Here is an 18,756-nt window from a genome sequence, read left to right as displayed (position 1 = left end):
AGAGTGTTGATTTACAGTTGTCATGGTTTTCTATTTGTGTTATGCGTACAGCCTCTGCAAAGACTCTCCAGGTATTCCAGATTCTCGTGGGCAGTCTTGTGATATATTGTATGGTCCTACAGCTAGGAGGTCTGGTGCAACTAATTGGTGTCCCAAACCATGTTATCAGCACAAAGTAAATGATGACCCCAGTTCCACCGCAAACGTGTGGGCACTTGGGTTATCATACAGGATAATACAATTATTTTACACAAGAGCCTCCCTTATGTGGTAATTAATGCATAGATTTTCAAAGTCAGTTTTTAAAACAATGGAATGAGTTTTTGAACACAATCAAATTCTTAAAATAAATTTAAATAAAATGACAAAGAAGTCAGACAGTTGGATCTATGTGGTTGTCACATGAAAGGACTATCATCTGGCACGAAGCGATGCATGTCTTCTATTTAAGACCAAAGATTGTGAATCTGGAGGGACGAAAGAGGCACAGTTCTTAATTCTGTGACATTTAATCGTAACAACGACAGCTGGGACAGGGAAACTGATTGATAACTGAGATAACGGAAATTATTTCCATTTTATCTTCAAAATCAAAATGTTTAAGGTTACTGCTTGAGGTGCTTCTTTTTAATGGAGAATGCGGTGGAGAATGACAGGACCGGCACTAGAGAGATTGGAGGTGTCATGTGATACAGGTCATGAGCCAAATTCAAACACCTGACATAATGAGTGTGTTTCTGCCATATGCGGCATGTGCACAACCTGGCTGAGCCACCAGGACACCAACTGTGCCGTGTTGATTAGAGGCCTGCATGGCTGAGCTGCAAAAAACGAAACAAAAAAGAGTATGTCTTCCCAGGAGAAATTAATTGTAAAGCGCCAAAAATGGCCATTGTCAGCACTTATTTTTCATTGAGCTTTTTCAAAGCTATTTAAAAAATCTATACAGTATATATATTCTAATATATCTGTGTGTGCGTGCGTGCGTATGCGCACGCGCACGCCTGTGTTCCTAGATCAGTGGTACACAAACCGTGTGTTGGGGATCCAAACATGGGCCACAGGAAACATCTACCGGGTTGTGGGATTGTGTAAATTAGAATAGCCAACTAATTTCTGTTTTTAAACTAAATGTGCTGATAATCATATTTTATGTTGTTTACTGGGAAATGCATTTGTTTATGTGCTTTTAAGAGCAAGCTTTGGTGTGCCTTGGAAAACATAAATTTGCCTGAAGAAAAATGCTGGTCCAAAACATGTTGCTCGTTTGTCCTCCTGAGTGCATTGAAGAAAAAATGCTTATATTGGAAGAAAAAACAAGAAAAAAAAAATAGACTATTATGCTGTGTTCACACTGGCAGATATAAAGATACAGGCTACCAGTATCATTCAATGGAAGCCATCAACATAAAGATACAGGCTACCAGTATCATTCAATGGAAGCCATCAACATAAAGATACAGGCTACCAGTATCATTCAATGGAAGCCATCAACATAAAGATACAGGCTACCAGTATCATTCAATGGAAGCCATCAACATAAAGATACAAATCTGATGTTAGCTGCTACAAAAGCTGTAACCGCTACAAAGTTACAAAAACTTTGGCCTGTTTACAGATACGAATTAAGCTACAAATACAGTATGCTGTGTATCTTTGCATATTTTGTAGCTACGCTGCATTACTACACAAATGTTTTATCCATTTCCTTAATTTTATCCCCATTTCCTCACACACTGTTCTCGAGAACTGCACATCCTTACACCTTCCCACTCAACACTGCACTTCCTTGAGTCCTCAGTACATCTGCTGTGTGAAGTGAATAGGATGAATGCTTCTCGAGATTAATGAAGAAGTCATACAGTACAGTACTGTACAATACATATCGTTCGTACATATGAATGTTCATACATACATGCATGCATGCATGCACGTACGCACGCACGCACGCACGCACGCACGCACACACACACACATACATCTGCGTGCTTGCGCGCACACACACACACACACACACAGTCACACACACAAGATGGATTCATGAACTACGGGTAAATAAATTACAGAGGTGATGTTTGCAAGGTAAATGCATAGCCTCATTATGACAACACTAAAGTTTCCCCATTATACATCTAATGTATAATTTAAGTAAAGTCTGAACGAATGAATGTCTGTCTAAATACATGTCTCTGTTCCTCACTCGCTACACCAATATACCATATATGGGGGACAAGGGGAGAGCAACGGACTTGAACTTAACAACTGCACCTCCTCCACTGCCCCAGTCACCCATGGTGTCCCCCAAGGCTCTGTGCTCGACCCCCTTCTCTTCACCATCTACATCCTCCCCCTTGGTCAGATCCTCCGCCACCACGGCCTTCAATTCCATTAATTTCTTTATTGCACGACGCGTTTCGCCGTTTGGCTTCGTCAGGTGCTTGCATAAACACGCCGTGCAATAAAGAAATTAAGCATAACTAATCTTGTCCTGACTAGTCTCTAGAGTGTGCGGTCCCTTCCTTTCCCTGGGGAAGTTCTCTTTGGCCTGCACACACATATTATATATATATATATATATATATATATATATATATATATATATATATACACCGGTATAAATACACCGTTTTTTTTCTTCTTTCTTTTGTTTTTCATTTCAATGCTCAGTACCTGTTCCAATCACAGGTACGCCTGTCACGGCCACTGTGATTAATTGTCAGCCACAATCAGAGGCTTTTGTTTTGCCCTGATGCAGTAATGCCACTGCTATGAGCTGTGAGACACAAGGTTAATACAACAAGGCGTGTGGCACAATTACAAAACTGCTTCTTTGAGAGCTATTTGGGGCACCTGAGTAGGGAAGACAACAAAGAATAGTAATCCCAATCATTTGTGCAACTGAGTGTGTATACTTGGTCTTTACAAAAAGCCTCCCTGAAAAACATTCCTAGTCACAATCAGACACCCTTTTTTATACACATGTGTCTTGTTAATTTGTATGCTCATGCTAATTTATGTGTGCACAGTTACGTAAATAAGATTGTCCCAAAGGGAAAGACAAGGGGAATTAATCAGTTTTCTTTTAGTCTATTGTCACCGCCATTGAAAATGCATGGACTTACTGGTGGTATTGTATCTGACACCGTAAAACATCTCTGGACAGGGTCGTGACACCATCAGCCCAGCACTGCTCCTGGGCCAGCAGGTGCCGATGCCATCAATGGAGGTGTCACAGTAGATGCCTGTACCTAAGGAGTAAGAGACAGAAATGTCAGCCATGTACGTGACATAGCTTGTGACTTTAAAAAAGAAAAAGTAGGACATTTTTTTATCATGCTTTTAGCAATGGTTTGAAATCGGAAAATTAGCTCACATGTCGCATGCAAGGTTGTATCTGCTATTGTCGTTTTTGTGTGTGTGGGTGGGTGAAACGAATAATCATAATCATAATAATCTTTTTTGTTATTATTATTATTATTATTATTATTATACAAATCTGTTTATAATTACATACCCAAAGCCATGTTGAAAATGGTTTACAAGAATGTGTGTGGACAAAGTACTGATATAGTAAATAAAATAGTCAAATGTTTTATATAGTTCTATAATAATGCATGGTCATGAAATCCCAAGTCACACTTGTCTCGTGGTATACCAGTGCGCTTCAGCACACTGTTTGTGATCAACTGGAGTGAGGGACAAACATAAGACATGAACATGCATACTTGACATAGCTTGTGATTTAAAAAAAGAAAAGCACTACACAGCTCTGGCGACAATTTGGTAATGCTTTAACAATCCTGCTGATGAATTACACTGCTGAATGTATGCATACTGCTACTGATTAGTGCCGCGCTGTGCTGATTCCTGTCTCTGGTGGCACCAAGCCAAGTCTATTTCTAGCCATGGTCTTATCTTTGATGTTACTCTACTATACATCTGTGACGAGATCAAACTTGCCTTCCCGTGCACACCGCTTCCACAACAATACATTCGGAGTGGTAACAGTAGTTGAGGTAGAAGACAGGGAATCAATTTCACACATGTTAGAAATGCAAGGCCAGGCACGTCCAACTCACCGCTCCACCAACCTGTGACATTGCGGGAGGTGTGGTTCCAGGAGGGCGATGTATACACTGCAATCCAGAGGGAGGAATTTCATTAATAAGCCCCGCACAACCCAATCCCACAACACTCGCTCTCAATTTAGATTGTTTAGAGGTGGGCAGTCCTGAATGAGTATCTCATTAGATCCAAGTTAACATCTGCAGAGGGTGAACATGAAAGGGCAGCGGTAAACACTGGTGACAGACCTATCCCCAAGTACAAACAAGACCATAAGCAAGGAACATGAACCAGGACATGCCTTGAGGGGCTATGCTATTAATGCTATAATGTCTCATACAGTTTAGTTTAGGATAAAAAGGTCTTGAAAGGAGGAGGAGCTTGCGGGCATAATTTGTGGCAGTGTTGTTGTGTAATAATAATAACATTTGTGTTGCCCTTGCGTTTTCACTGTCTTGCTTTCATATGTTGAATGTGCGGTATACAAGTACATTTTTAATTAAACAACATTTTACTGCATTGCCCAGATAGATAGTACAACTGCTAATGAGTACACTGTGCTAATATAGCATGACTTGTAGCACTATTACAATATAGCCTATCTTTTAGAGCTATTCAGGGCGCCTGAGTTATACCCAGGGAAGGAAAAAAACTTGTGAGGTTTTCACCATGGGTGTAATGGGTAATGAGGCGTGATGTGCGTGCGGCCGTGCGTCTATGTGCGCATGCGCAGAGAACGCACACAGAACAGCTCCAACCAACATTGGGAAATGTGCATATTATTTTACCTTAATGTGTGAGCAATTTGACTTAGGTTTACGAGTGCATGAATAGTAGGAAACACGTTGCCGAACTGGGCATCCACTGTCACTGGCTGCTGTTGTAGTTCTAGGAGACGCATAATACATCTTACTTTAAACGCATGGCACAAGAAAGCCATGACAAATGGAGTAAAACCAACACTCGAAAAGACTATTTTTGAATTGTGATTTAATATCTTCTATAGGCTATCTATAATATACTCTCTGACACTGGAATTAGGGAGTGTGTGGGTGTGCGAGCGTGCGTGCGAGCGTGTGTGTGTGTGTGTGTGTGTGTGTGTGTGCGTGCGTGTGTATGCGCACATACAATCATGCATTCGTGCATGTGAATGTGCATGCGTGTTTGGGTTTGAGTGCATACTTGCACACATGCAACATAGATTACGTAGGGGACATTTGTCCCTTTCAGATATTGTTAAAGTACATTGTGCTGTAGAAAAAAAACAGTCTGTTTTATGACAAGCCTTTTAGCTAATTTATACTTTACTTCATTGAACACAACACTTACATGAGACATTCGATGACAGCATAAGCAGGGCTTCACATGTCAGCTCTGCTGTAGAGTTCGACAGCAGAAGGCTGATGATGGCAGACACCTGAAAAGAGAGGAAAGTGGCCAAAGTGACTCAGAGTTCATTATTCAAGCTCTTCCACTACCAATTTACTTATGTCTTTGGTGCTTAGAATCTCTTGTGTCACTCATTTTGAGACATTCCTCATGGGAGGAATGATGCTCTACCGAGCTAAACTGAAAGCCTTTTAGTAGCCTTGGGCAAATGACATAAACTGTATGTACCAGTGTCTCTCTTGCCTAATACAGCGCTACTGATCTGAAAAGCTTTGTAGTCTGGAATGCATTTCCCACTCACATTAGCACATTGATGCATACATACATATATGTAAAGAATTTAATTTAAATTCAAATCAAATGAATGTGTCATGTTTTGTCGCTGTTAGTCAGGGCTTATTAAAAATAAGTCTGGCAGCCGGGCTATACATACATTCATGAATCCACCTTCTAACCGGCTGTCAACATTGAGCACATTACAACCTATATAAGGAACCCATTTTGGTGTTTAAGCACCCCGTGCCGTGTTTAAGCAACGAGTTCCGTGCTATAAGCTTGTAGGTCTGCTATTTTTGAAAAATCGTGAAATGTGGCACAAATATTTGAATATATATTATTTCGTTTTTAACTAAAATCTTTGCTTCTGGGGGGGGGGGGTGTTATTTTTTACTGCAGCAAGTTTTACGCGATCGCTACATTTACATAGCAACAGTCAGATTTCAAATATATAGTACTCACCACAGGTGCCACGGGTGTTAGAAATTTGCTGGTACAGCGATTAGCACTGCTGCATTCCGCGTTGTTTAATAAAAGGCCTTTTTATCCAAGCTGTTTTTTTGCCATAGGCTTTCAACTACGTGCCCCAATCAGTCAGGAGGTGTATTACACTGGGTGTGTTAGATATAGGCACGCTGACCGCACTGCCAATACAAACTAATAGGCTAGTACACTCCCGGTGTGCAACTATATGAGTTTTCCAAACGCACCCCGTTTGAAAAAAAGAATGCCTTTTATTAAACAATGCGGAATGCAGCAGTGATAATTGCTGTACCAGCAAATTTCTAACAACCTTTTGAGGCTGTGACCCCCAAATAATCATAAATGAACTGGGGACACCCCCCATGCACACTGATAAGCAAATGGAATGTAAGAGTTGAGGCATTCAATCTTGTATGACTCAGTTCCACAGATAAATATTGAGAAAATACCAGCTCTACAAGCTCATGTTTTCGCCTCTTCCTTATATTATTTGATAATTTGGCCAATGTTTTACCAGTTATAGTATTTTGTTGATTACTTTTGATGCAGTAATGGCATTTTTCTTGTGACCACCGCGCTCTGACTTATGGTGTGTTACCAGCTTAAAGCAACATTGTAGAATAGGTACAGGGTCGCACACACCAAGAATGCATTTTCAAAGGATTTATTCTCTACGACCATCATAGGACAGACGTTTCGGCTATCCGGCTATCCATCATGACACTGATGAAGGCTGGATAGTATTTCCTATCCTGGGGTCTGGCCCCACTTGGGGACCAAAGGTCAAACGGCTGTTTTGGGGTAGACAAAAATGTGAGGAAAACATTACTATATATGTCCCTGACATTTCTAAGTAAGCCCTTGGCCCCTTGCTTTCATTCAATGTTCTCAATGTGATATCATTCCAGCTCCTGACCTACAGTCCTACACTATAACAATACTTTTTCTGTCAGATAAAAGGTAAAAGTGTCTCCTTGTTATATGTTGGTACATGGTACAGTGTACTGTAAATCTATATTGTTTCTTGTGTGTCACAAATATGGCATTTTACTTGACGATTAATTGTCATACAAATAATTGCGATTAACAATATAAATATCTGGCCTAAAATGGCTTTTAGGCCAGATATGACAACATAAAAACACAAAGAAATGACGACACCAAAAATCCAAATAAATAATGACAAAATACCAAAATGACAAAAATGACCAAAATACACCATATAATATAATAAATAAATGATTTATATAGAGCCTTTATCCAAAGCGCTTTACTTAGATTTACACATTCATTAATACACCAATGGCGGAGGAGACCATGCAAGACACCAACCTGCACATCGGGAGCAATTTAGGTTTAGCGTGTTGCTCAAGGACACTTCAACACTAAATAGATTACTATACAGCCTACTAGAAATCTGTTGCAAAATCCGATCTACAAGGTCACAACGCGTCGCACCACACAGTACTTTAAAAATAAATCTCCCAGTATTGTTTCCACCACAGTTTTAGCAACTAGTTTGAAATTAGATGTCACTGGATGTATCAGTAGGCGGAGATCTCTGTTCGTCTGGCAACATGAGCCTACCCTGTAACTAAGGGCGCTTTCACACCGGACATGTTTGGTTCGTTTAAAACGAACCATGGTCCGCTTACCCCTTTGGTTCGGTTGGTGTGAACATGCATCCGAACTCTGGTGCGGATCAAAGAAACGAACCATGGTCCGCTATAAAAGGCCGGACTCGGTTCGCTTCCAAACGAACCACGGTGCGGTTCGTTACTGGTCTGAATGCATTCAGACTTTATAGAGGACCAAATACAGTACGATAGCCAAAATAGCTGTCGGGCTTCGGCAGTTGTGAGGCTGCATTAATAATTAGTTATAAAAGCATGTATTTTTTACGGGGATCATCATATGACAGCTGACAGTCTGATTTTATTTTAATAGTAGACGCATGTCGAGGCGCAGCGCAAATGTAATGGCAGCGTACGAGGTTCACATGCGCAAAAATAACAGATGTATGTCATTTTTATCGGGGATACCTTGGAGGCTGTACGTCTCCGTGAATTGTATGCATCAGCAGCAAGCACATTATTGTTCAAAACTGCTCCTGTTCATCTGTTGCTCTTATTTGGCTAATAAAATAATTAATAAGAATGAATGCAATAGCAAGTTGTTGCTGTCATGTTGCTGTTCTCTTCTCTCTCTGTGTGACTGAAGGTTGCCCCAAAAATTGTAGACAGTGATTTCCCCTCATGTTCTTTTTCCCTCATTATTTGGTTCGCTTAACATGTCCACGTGTCATTTGTTTACATATTTGGTACGCTTTACAAAGTCCAGTGTGAACACCAAACGGACCAAAATCAAAATGCAAATATTTGGTCCTTGGTCCTTGATCCGGACCTTCTAAGCGAACTTTGGGTGTGAAAGCGCCCTCAATGTAACAAGGGGAGATCTAATAGTGCTTTAAATTACAGCCTGCGTTCCCTGTAGTTTCCCTGTAACTAAATGTAACAAGAGTGACTGAAGAAACGCATTCAATGGGGGGTCTTATTATAATGAGCAGAATATATCCCACCCCCCAGAAAGCCTTGATGCGATTATTCACGGTAGACCCTTTTTAGACAGCCATTGTGATGGGTAAACACAGCTGTATAGTGTGTATAGTGTGTTTTATTTATGTTACAGCATGTACAGTTACAGTTAACATGTAATAGGGGGTGACTAGCGGCACAGCCAGTTTGTGCACTGACCAAAGGGCAAGGACAGATTATGGACTGAGCCAGTGGGGTCAGTGCCCAGGGGTCCTTGATTACCACGAGTAGCCATGAGGCAATCAACATTAAAATATATGTCTGTCTGACTAACAGAACTGACTAATAACAGATCTGACAAGCATTTTTAAGATGCATACATTTCACATGCAAATAAATATCATGCCAATAATACTCTAGCTAAGTTATATAGACTGAGACTCCTGTATGATAAAGATGTGCAAGACCCACACATGCATGCAGTGTTTGTGTGCCCACCTGCTGTGAGTAGTACTAGTGCATGGTGGAAAGAGTCCTAAAACATAATTTGCCCGCAGGGGCCTCCTTGGGTCTTAACCACTTCCAGCATCCGTATTGTGGGGAAAGCTTTCGCATTCGACGTGTTGTGAGCTTCTCGATCCGAGCCTCTTCAGCAAAAGCTTTCTCTACAATAACAATAAAATGCACTAGTTATAGAGCCCTGAGGAGGGTCAACCATATATAGGGTTTAAGTGGTCTGTCCCTGCGAGTCGTGACGGCCTGAATTTGAATCTGTCTTGGGTTTCATGTCTTTCTCTAAAATAAGTATAATTATAATATATTTATTATAACTTAAAGGATAACTTCACACCACTTTCAATCTAACTTCATGGTCCACTCCTCCTCACTAATGCTTATTATGGTATCATTTGTTTGAAGATATGAAAATAGGTTGAAAATTGGTGAAGTCGCCCTTTAACTAATACACAGTTAATTTAACTCTGAGGGCATAAAATATATGAAGTACATATGAGCCCACTCTGAAAGTGTACTTACTACAAAGCAGAGTAGCACTCCAGATTAATATTTCATCCTCTCAATTTCTGCAACGTGGTATCAAGAAATGAAATCCATCTGTGGGGTTGGATTTCTTGAGGCCAGGAAGGCTGGCCTCTCTGAACCGAATCATAACCCACCTATCATTCAGTAGGATTACAGTGCATATTGCTCTGTGTCACTGCTAGTGCCTCAACAGATCAAAACCGTCTGATCCGAGGCTGGCACCTAGTCAGTATGTGTCACTGCCAATTTAGCAGAGGGAAGGGAATGAAAAGAGAATAACCAGCACCTGATTAGAAGTCATGTATTTTTAGAGCTGGCTGAATGGCAGCTATAGTGTAGAGACCTGAAAGGATATTTCGCGAAATCTCCACAGTGACTTTCCATCAATGTGATGTGAAGGCATTTCAAAGGACTGTGTGAGATTTTGATTCCTATTTTCTTTTGAATGGGCCGTGGGAACAACTTCTGGGGACCTGCTTTGCCAACAAATCACTAAATCAGAGAAGTGTAGCCTACACCCCCCCCCCCCCAAAAAAAACCCCCAAGAAAGTGTAATGGAGACCCAGAGACGGCTAGAGCAGATCTCACCAGAGGAAACGGACTCAGCCACAGTGTGAAACCGAGAACTAGAAAAGTATGCTAATGAACCCTACCCAGGGCCCGCAAACCCATAGCCACCTGGAATGGGATCTGAAAAATCTAACTTATAGCCTACATCTTGATCACATGACCCCATAATGTAATAACGATTTGGACACAATCTGTAAGAGTAGAAAAAAGGCAGAAAAGATAAGGCAGAAAATGTAATCTGGCACAAACAAGGCCTATAAGTTGTGTAGTGATCCTTCGAGAAAGGAATTTCTTTAACAAGAAAATTGAGGAAAACAAAAACCACTCACCACAAAACCTCTGGAAGGCACTCAAACAATTAGGCCTCAACAACAAAATAAAAACTAAAACTACAAACCTCAGAATTATGTCAAGTGACTCGATTGTGGTGAATTGTTTGTTTTAACAGTTTTTTCAGTTTTTCCATTGCCACGCAAATGTCTCTCGCATCCAGGTCTCTAATGGTACAGTAGCACTTATGACAATCTAGGGGTTCAGACAGACAAACAGACAGACAGACAGACAGACAGACAGACAGACAGAGGTAGGGATGGACATTGCTGTTCCTTGGAGTGGTTGCACCACTCAAAAAGGAAACACAATAGAACCTGGCTACTATTGCCCTGTTTCCATCCTTAGTTCCATCTCAAAGGTTATCAAGGGATGAATTCACGAACAAATCACCAGTTACCTCACAGAAAGAAAACTGCAGTTTGAATTCCATTCTGACTTCAGGAATGTCCCATTCCACTGACATGCCTATTAGACTGACTACATCAAACACGAGGTAGACTTAGTCATTGTCTTGCTGGACCTCCAAAAGACATCAATCATTCAATTCTACGGAATAAGATCAAGGTGATTGGTTTAGAATCAGATAACACATAACTGGATGAAATCCTATCTTGAGGTGGTTTATGTCAAAGGAACTCAGTCCTCGACCCTGCCAGTGAACTGTCGGGTTCCCCAAGTAAGTATACTAGGATTGATTCTGTTATACTAGGATCGCTATAATTTTTTTATTCTATTTTTAGCATCAACCTTGGCCATCATCTTCAGTTTAAAAGTGCATTATTTATAAAACACATACAAAAGTGTTTTACACACAAATACAATTATAAAGCTTAAAGAACAAGTGAAGTAAGTTCTCATTATGAACCCCTTTGGTTCAGAGAATATAGACACTTAAGACACTAATGACAAATAAATACATAAATTCACCATGAATATAAATTCCACAAAAATCATAGCCATATTCTTGTCATCTGGAAGTGTAGCCTTAGCCTATAGTATTATTATTATCTGTAGCCTATTCTGATTATATGCTGTAATGAGACTGAGATTTTCAAGGTTTGCAAGGTTTAGTGTTTTGTCTTGTCTATGTATGTTGGTATGTAGTTTGTTTTGTCTATTCATGTTTACATGATTGTGAGTCACAATCATGTTGTGACATGTATTTGTGTTGGGAGCCCCTCGAAAACGAGATGGTACATCTCAAGGTCCGTTAGTTAGTCACCAACGCCTCCATATATGGTCACGACTTGTGACATTACATCTCCAAATATGGTCACGCCTCGTGACATCATGCCTCCATATAGTCATGCCTCGTGACATCACGTGACATCATGGAGACCCTTAGATCTATATCTGCATATATGGAGCCAGCCAGCAACTCTGACCTCAAACCTCATACTTAGATCTCCATATTTGGAGCTGTTGATTTCACCCCACCCGTCCTTGTTCTGACATTCCATATGTTGATCTGACCTCATCAAACCCTGTACACTCAAGAGTAAAGACACGCTCCATATATGGCCAGTACAGAATTCATTCCATATGTTGATCTGACCCCCCATGCCAAAGCGCCAGCACTTGCCCAGCAGTCTGCCGTCACCCAGGCGGATGCATGTGACCTCGACCTTTAGGGCGAGGTCACGTCGCTTCTCGCCCTCAGGGCGTCTTACTGGTAGAATATCTATGGCTTTGATGCTTAGATGAGATGTAGGCCCATTTGACAGTGCAGAAACATAATTGCCTTGATGCATGTAACATTAATGAGCATCAACCAGTTGGACACAGACACCTACACCTACACTACCTGCCCGCAAGTGCTCTAAACTGAGTGACTGTCTCAATTCTCTCCAAAAGCCTTTGGATAATGGAATATGATTAAGGATTATACTGCAATTATGGTAAACTCACATTACATATAACACACACCATACAGTAAGAACTTTAACTTTCGCTACCCAAAGAATAGCCAGCCAGCCAGTCAGCCAGGGACACACATTGCTGGGCATTGGAGTGGCTGCACCACTCAAAAAATATATTAAGGCTGTCAACATTATTGCATTAATTAATTGCGTTAAAATATTGTAACGCAATTAACGCATATGCAGAGTCTTGACCCGCAGTGTTGTCTCTGAACATGTGTGAACGTCAGTCTCTGACAGTTCACTTCCTTCAACAGTGTCCCAGATTTCCATAGAAGTCTTCTAGGCGAAAACCCAGCTAGAACACACCCTGACACTCTCACTCTGATGCGCGCAGCTCAGAGTGACAACTCTGATATGCACGCCGCTCGCACTGATCCAAGACACAGAAGTAAAACATGTCGTCATGTTCCGGCCCAAAACACTGAGGTAAACATGATGATGTTTGATTAAACACAACATGCGACACTGCCACCGAAAACTAGCTTCCCAAATAGTTGATCTGCAAGCTCACAACGCGTCGCATCCGCAACGCGTTGTGAGCTTGTAGATCGGCTATTTGCAGGTACAAGGAAATATGCAGGTTGTGAGCTTACTGTATTATGTGAGACTGTGAAGTTGCCCGAACGACCAAGGCTCCAAGAACAGTCAGGAATGGTAGTTAAGGGCTTTTATTTTCCCCAAACTCCTCCACCAAAAGTCCATACAATTGTTCAGTGCAATAATTCTCAATAGCAAACTATATTACAGGCAACAAAATAAAGAAAGGACAAAAAGATAAATAAATACTTGGGCAACACTCAAGTTAACACTCACTTAACAAAACCTAAACAGGATGAGAGCTCTCTTCAGGCTGCACCTTGATCACACAAGGCCCTGTAGCTCTCCCTCAGGGATGTTATTTGTGTCAATGCCCACCAACTAACTAGCCTGTCCCTGCAGCCTCCTTTAAATAGGAGTGGGTCCTACCACTGGGCACAGACTCAATTAGCACATTTCTTCTCAAATAATACACTAATAAATAAATACTTCCAACCACCTTGAATAAACAGTAACCTAAACATTCTAAATAATGTGTTACAATTAAACAAGTATAAAACAGAATGAACACTCAATGACAATTACTCAAAGAATAAGGAGAAACGCCCCTCTCCTGCATAGCACTTGGCCCTTTCCTCATCAAGGGAGATGCCACCAGCAGTGCAGGAGAGACAACTAACCAATCAGTGATTACCATTCAAATAAAGTTTAAAACAACAGTCCTTGCATGTTATAGGAAACAGTTTCATGTGTCTTTGTATACTGTATAGGGCACGGGTTGCCCCGTGACAGAGACATTTAGAAACATTTGCCTTAACAATAAAAGCATTTCAGCTTTAACAAGTTGAAAATAGCTACTATTACTACAGTACCAGCATATATGGGCATATTTCACATAGCCCATATATGACGAGACAGAAGCAAAGTGGAAAAGGATTAGGCCTACTGATTCGGTGGCATTTCACATTGCAAACGGGTGCAGGAAGAGTGGGCACCTAAACATTGTGGACACCTCAGTGTTAAATTGGCTTTTTTTTCTCCGAAATGTAAAATAAATAAATAAGGAATTAATTTGGATAATGGTAATGGATGGACATATTGTAAAAGTCACTTTATTAATCCCAAAGGGGTTTTTTATTTTTATAAAAACAACATATTTGAAGAATTTACCAAAAACAATCTAACAGCTCTACTCTGTGGTTCTATGGGCCTTTGACAATAACTTGTAGCTATGCAACGTATATATTTAAAAAAATAGTTTGAATGTTGATTCATTTTGAAGCTGTGATTAATCTGATTAAAATGTTTTATCATTTGACAGCCCTGGTCTTTTATTCTTCTCTTTTTATATCGCGATAGAGTATGAGGTCACAGAAATACATATCGTTGTTTTAAATTGCAATATATCGCGGGACGATATATTGGCACACTAACCTGCTGCTAATAAGCAAGACTCATATCGCACTGTCACCGGCAGGCAATTTTGTCTGGCTTATTAGCCAGGCTATCGGCACACCCCTATCGGGAGACCACAAGCATCTCTTTTGTAGGCCTATAGCGTTTGTATTTGCTGTTGAACATGTATTATTGTGTTCATGTTTGATGCTATGTTGATTAATTGAATACATAGGACCACAATGGAAACAAATCGCCAGGATTTTTTTGGGTTATCCTCTTAGCCTTAGCATCTCACTGCACCATGGATTAGTAATAGTTTGTAGGCCTGGGCCGTGGCTCAGTGGTCCAGGCACCTTGGCCGGTAGCCCGAGTCTCCCGAGTGACTCCCGATCCCGACGGCCTTTACTGCATGTCACTCCCCCATTTCCTGTCAGCCTACTATCTGTCCCCCTTAATAATACTATTAAAGGCGAAAGCCAAAAAAAAGAAAAAAGTAATAGTTTGCAAAGAAAGCACAGCATAGCGGAAAACTTGTCAGTTGGAAATGGGCGTGGCTACTTTTGGGAGTTCCAATGATCCAAGGAATCCATGGGGAAATGCATTTTGAATGGCCATGTTCAAGAGTAATATCCAAAACATGAATAGTGCTGTTATATAGCGCCACCATAAGGCCGATTTGGAACATGTAGGGTGGCATTTCTTCCTCTGCCTAGTGAGAATGTGGATGAAAAGTTTCACGGCAATCGAACACTGCGTTCATAATTTGAGGCGTCTTCAATTTCCCCTCTGGGATTAATAAAGTATATCTCATCTAATCTCATCTTTTTGTTCAAAAGGAGTAACTCCAGCAAACTTTGGAAGCAATCTTAGCCAATCAGTTTGGAATATGAAAGATCTGACAGCTCAGACTATAGAGATAATGTGTAGCTTACCGATTCCCTTTGATGTTTGAACAAAAGGAGGAATAAAAAATATATACATCCAAACTCTGCAAAACTTGTTACTTAACTGGTGGCGAATAAAAGGGTGATGTAAAAACATTGGGGCAGAGGTTTGGTGTATGGTGGATTTTTATGAAACAAAAACTTTACAGATTGAAAGAGGATAATTCAAGCTTTCTGTACAGCTGCAATGTTGGTGAGTTTGACTTTGTTTAATACAATTTTCTGTTTGGATGAATGGGCTGTCTATGTGAAGTTGCACCTAGTTAGCACCTTGCTGGAAAGATGGCCGTAGGTGCAGTTATAGGTAGAATTTTGAATCAGCCTGATATAGCGCCATCATGACGCCGATTTGGCCTAATGAAGAATGTGCGTGCAAAGTTTCAAAGCTTTCGGACGCTGTGTTCATATTTTGATCAATTTTGTTCAAAACGGACCACTCCTGCCAACTTCGGAAGCCTCAGTATGAAATATGAAAAATCTTGACAGATCCGCCTTGATCACATGACTATAGACATAATGTGTACCGATTTGCATCAGCGTTATAACAGGCCGATGTGGAAAATTTGAGAAGATTCTGCATGGCCTCCAGGGAGTGAATGCACAGTTTCAAGTCGATCTGGCCAACAGTACCGGAGATTAGCTGCATGTACACAGATGGAAGAATGGACATGCATGCGCGAACACACACACACGCACGCACGCACGCACGCACGCACACACACACACACACACACACACACACACACACACACACACACACACACACACACACACACACACACACACACACACACACATCTAAAAATGTTACGTGCCTGTCCTAAGTTTATCATCTGTAATATATTCTAGTTGACAAAGGTAATAGAGCATGCACCTCCACTCTAGCCTGCAGGTGCTGGACAAATGGAAGTACAAGAGGAAGAAATAATTGATATATTGATTCAACGTTTCGATCACTGGGATCTTCTTCAAGATCCCAATGATCGCCTCTATTTGTTCCTCATTATATTCTAGTTGACACTGTTCCAGTGGGCTCTGCGCAGTCTTGAAATAATAGACAAACGATTCAACTCTATCAAGGTGCATTTTGGACATTTTGCATATACCTTCAAGTTAAAACATTTGAACACTGATTTCCCTACTAGTATTGAATAGTTTCAAGAATGATACCTTTTTCTTTCTAGGAATATCTGATGACAGAACTCTGCTGTCACATCACAGATCGCCTACCGTACTTTTCTTTCACACTGAAGCTTCAAATAGCCTGCCCTATAGGGTCAGGTACTCCACAGCATACATTAGGCTCATGGAATATATCGATATTATATTGATACCATGATATGAGAGTGAGACTAGATATTGTCTGTGATTTAACATATTATAATTTGTGATCTTTTTCATATAACCATATTGTCCATATTGCCCAATGCCCGCCCCTATTAGTGTTGCTTGGTGAAAAGAGCTGATTTTCAGTGAGTTTGGCCAGCTATATATAGTCTAGCCTGGTTCTGGTGTGGAGGTCGGCTTTCTTTATGATTCCTAAAGTAATTACAGGTTAGCCATGATGTAAATTGCCTGCCCTATAGGGTCAGGTACTCCACAGCATACATTAGGCTCATGGAATATATCGATATTATATTGATACCATGATATGAGAGTGAGACTAGATATTGTCTGTGATTTAACATATCATAATTTGTGATCTTTTTCATATAACCATTATTGTCCATATTGCCCAATGCCCGCCCCTATTAGTGTTGCTTGGTGAAAAGAGCTGATTTTCAGTGAGTTTGGCCAGCTATATATAGTCTAGCCTGCTTCTGGTGTGGAGGTCGGCTTTCTTTATGATTCCTAAAGTAATTACAGGTTAGCCATGATGTAAATTGATATGCTAAACAAGCCAAAGCAGTAACTCCCTTAATGTGATTTGACACCACTAAGATTAGTGTAGTTATTTCCATCATTTCTATCATTAGTGGAAATTATGAATGGGGTGTGTCAGTGTGTGTGTGTGTGTGTGTGTGTGTGTGTGTGTGTGTGTGTGTGTGTGTGTGTGTGTGTGTGTGTGTGTGTCAGGCTGGTGAGCTGGTTTTAAACCACAACAATGGCAACATACTGTGAATAGCTGGGGAATTTCAAATAGGTTCTGGGGATTCTTGCCTATTTTTAGCGCTGCAGCTATACTCGTACAATGGTGTAGGTAACATCATTAAGCGTGTATAACGCACCTAGGCGCAGCAAAAAACACCCATCTACCCTGTCTCCGAATTGTTTTTCATATAGCTAAACTATCTCCCGAACGGGCAGTGACCTTGGAAATATGTTCTGAAATACGCTAAGAGCTAATCAATATTCATAATATATAGGGTAATATAAAACAAATTTGGCTGAGATGAATTGCATGAAGTTTATAAGGGCTCATTGCATTTATAGGAGTAGCCTAGCCTATTGCAATCATCATTTAATTCAACCTGCCTTTTTATTTAGGCATAGTCAGAAATTAGAATGTAGCATACCGGTATTTGCTATTTCACGTAGGAAGCGATTAATTGAATCCAAATCCAAATGTTCCCCTTCACCCTCAGCCCATACTCTAAGCCTCAGCCCCATCTTTAGTTTACAATAATTAAGAAGACTGCTTCATGATAAACCAACACGCAGCAGCAATTATATACAAAAAAGGATAAAATAATAAATAATAAAACTGTTTTATGTCAAAAAGCTACATGCAACAACAAAACTATAAAGCCAAGTTGGCTTTTGTTGTTAGTGTTTTTTGCAATAACAGGCGGTAAAACACAAAATAGTTGTGATATATATATATAAAGATGTATTTTTAAATGGTAGGCTATACCAGTAAACTACACATTGATTGATGATCCGGTCAGTCATTTAATGGATAAATCAGACGAAGCCCGCGAACAGCCCGTTTGGCAACGCGCTGTAACAATATTAACGCGCAAAACTTACCTTCACTATGAAGATGCACATGAGACCCATTTTACCAGGTATCCTTTTCACACCATTTGCACGTTGACAAAAAAAAGTATTTTTTATACAAATCCAGACTTTTCTTTCATTTGTCTCTAAAGTCTTGCAAGCACTGTCGTTTCCTTCCCGAATACACTGTCCGGCCACTGAGTTTTGTTAATTAGTAAAGGACACTCAGCTGGGTCGCTCCTCAAAAAATGCTGCAGCTATTCCAGCTATTGGCGATTCCAAATGGTCCAGGACTCCAGGTATATGACAATAAATAAGACTATA

At 40.5% G+C, this 18,756-nt stretch overlaps 1 protein-coding gene across 1 annotated transcript in view; it reads right to left on the bottom strand.

Annotated features, from left to right (window-relative positions):
- The window catches only part of crhr1 (corticotropin releasing hormone receptor 1), an 86,157-nt gene extending 67,403 nt beyond the window's left edge, over positions 1-18,754 (bottom strand). The window contains exons 1-4 of the mRNA XM_080789113.1: positions 18,463-18,754; positions 5,395-5,482; positions 4,080-4,136; positions 3,123-3,248 (exon numbers count right to left, since the gene is read on the bottom strand). Of these exons, the coding sequence (XP_080645239.1) occupies positions 3,123-3,248; positions 4,080-4,136; positions 5,395-5,482; positions 18,463-18,492 (301 nt within the window). The 5' untranslated portion in view covers positions 18,493-18,754. The remainder of the gene's footprint in view (positions 1-3,122; positions 3,249-4,079; positions 4,137-5,394; positions 5,483-18,462) is intronic.
- Between the last annotated feature and the right edge of the window lie 2 nt (positions 18,755-18,756).

The sequence above is a fragment of the Protomyctophum bolini genome, assembly GCF_963924005.1.
Source record: "Protomyctophum bolini genome assembly, chromosome: 18".
NCBI lineage: Eukaryota > Metazoa > Chordata > Actinopteri > Myctophiformes > Myctophidae > Protomyctophum > Protomyctophum bolini.
This window is presented reverse-complemented; position numbering and strand designations above follow the sequence as displayed.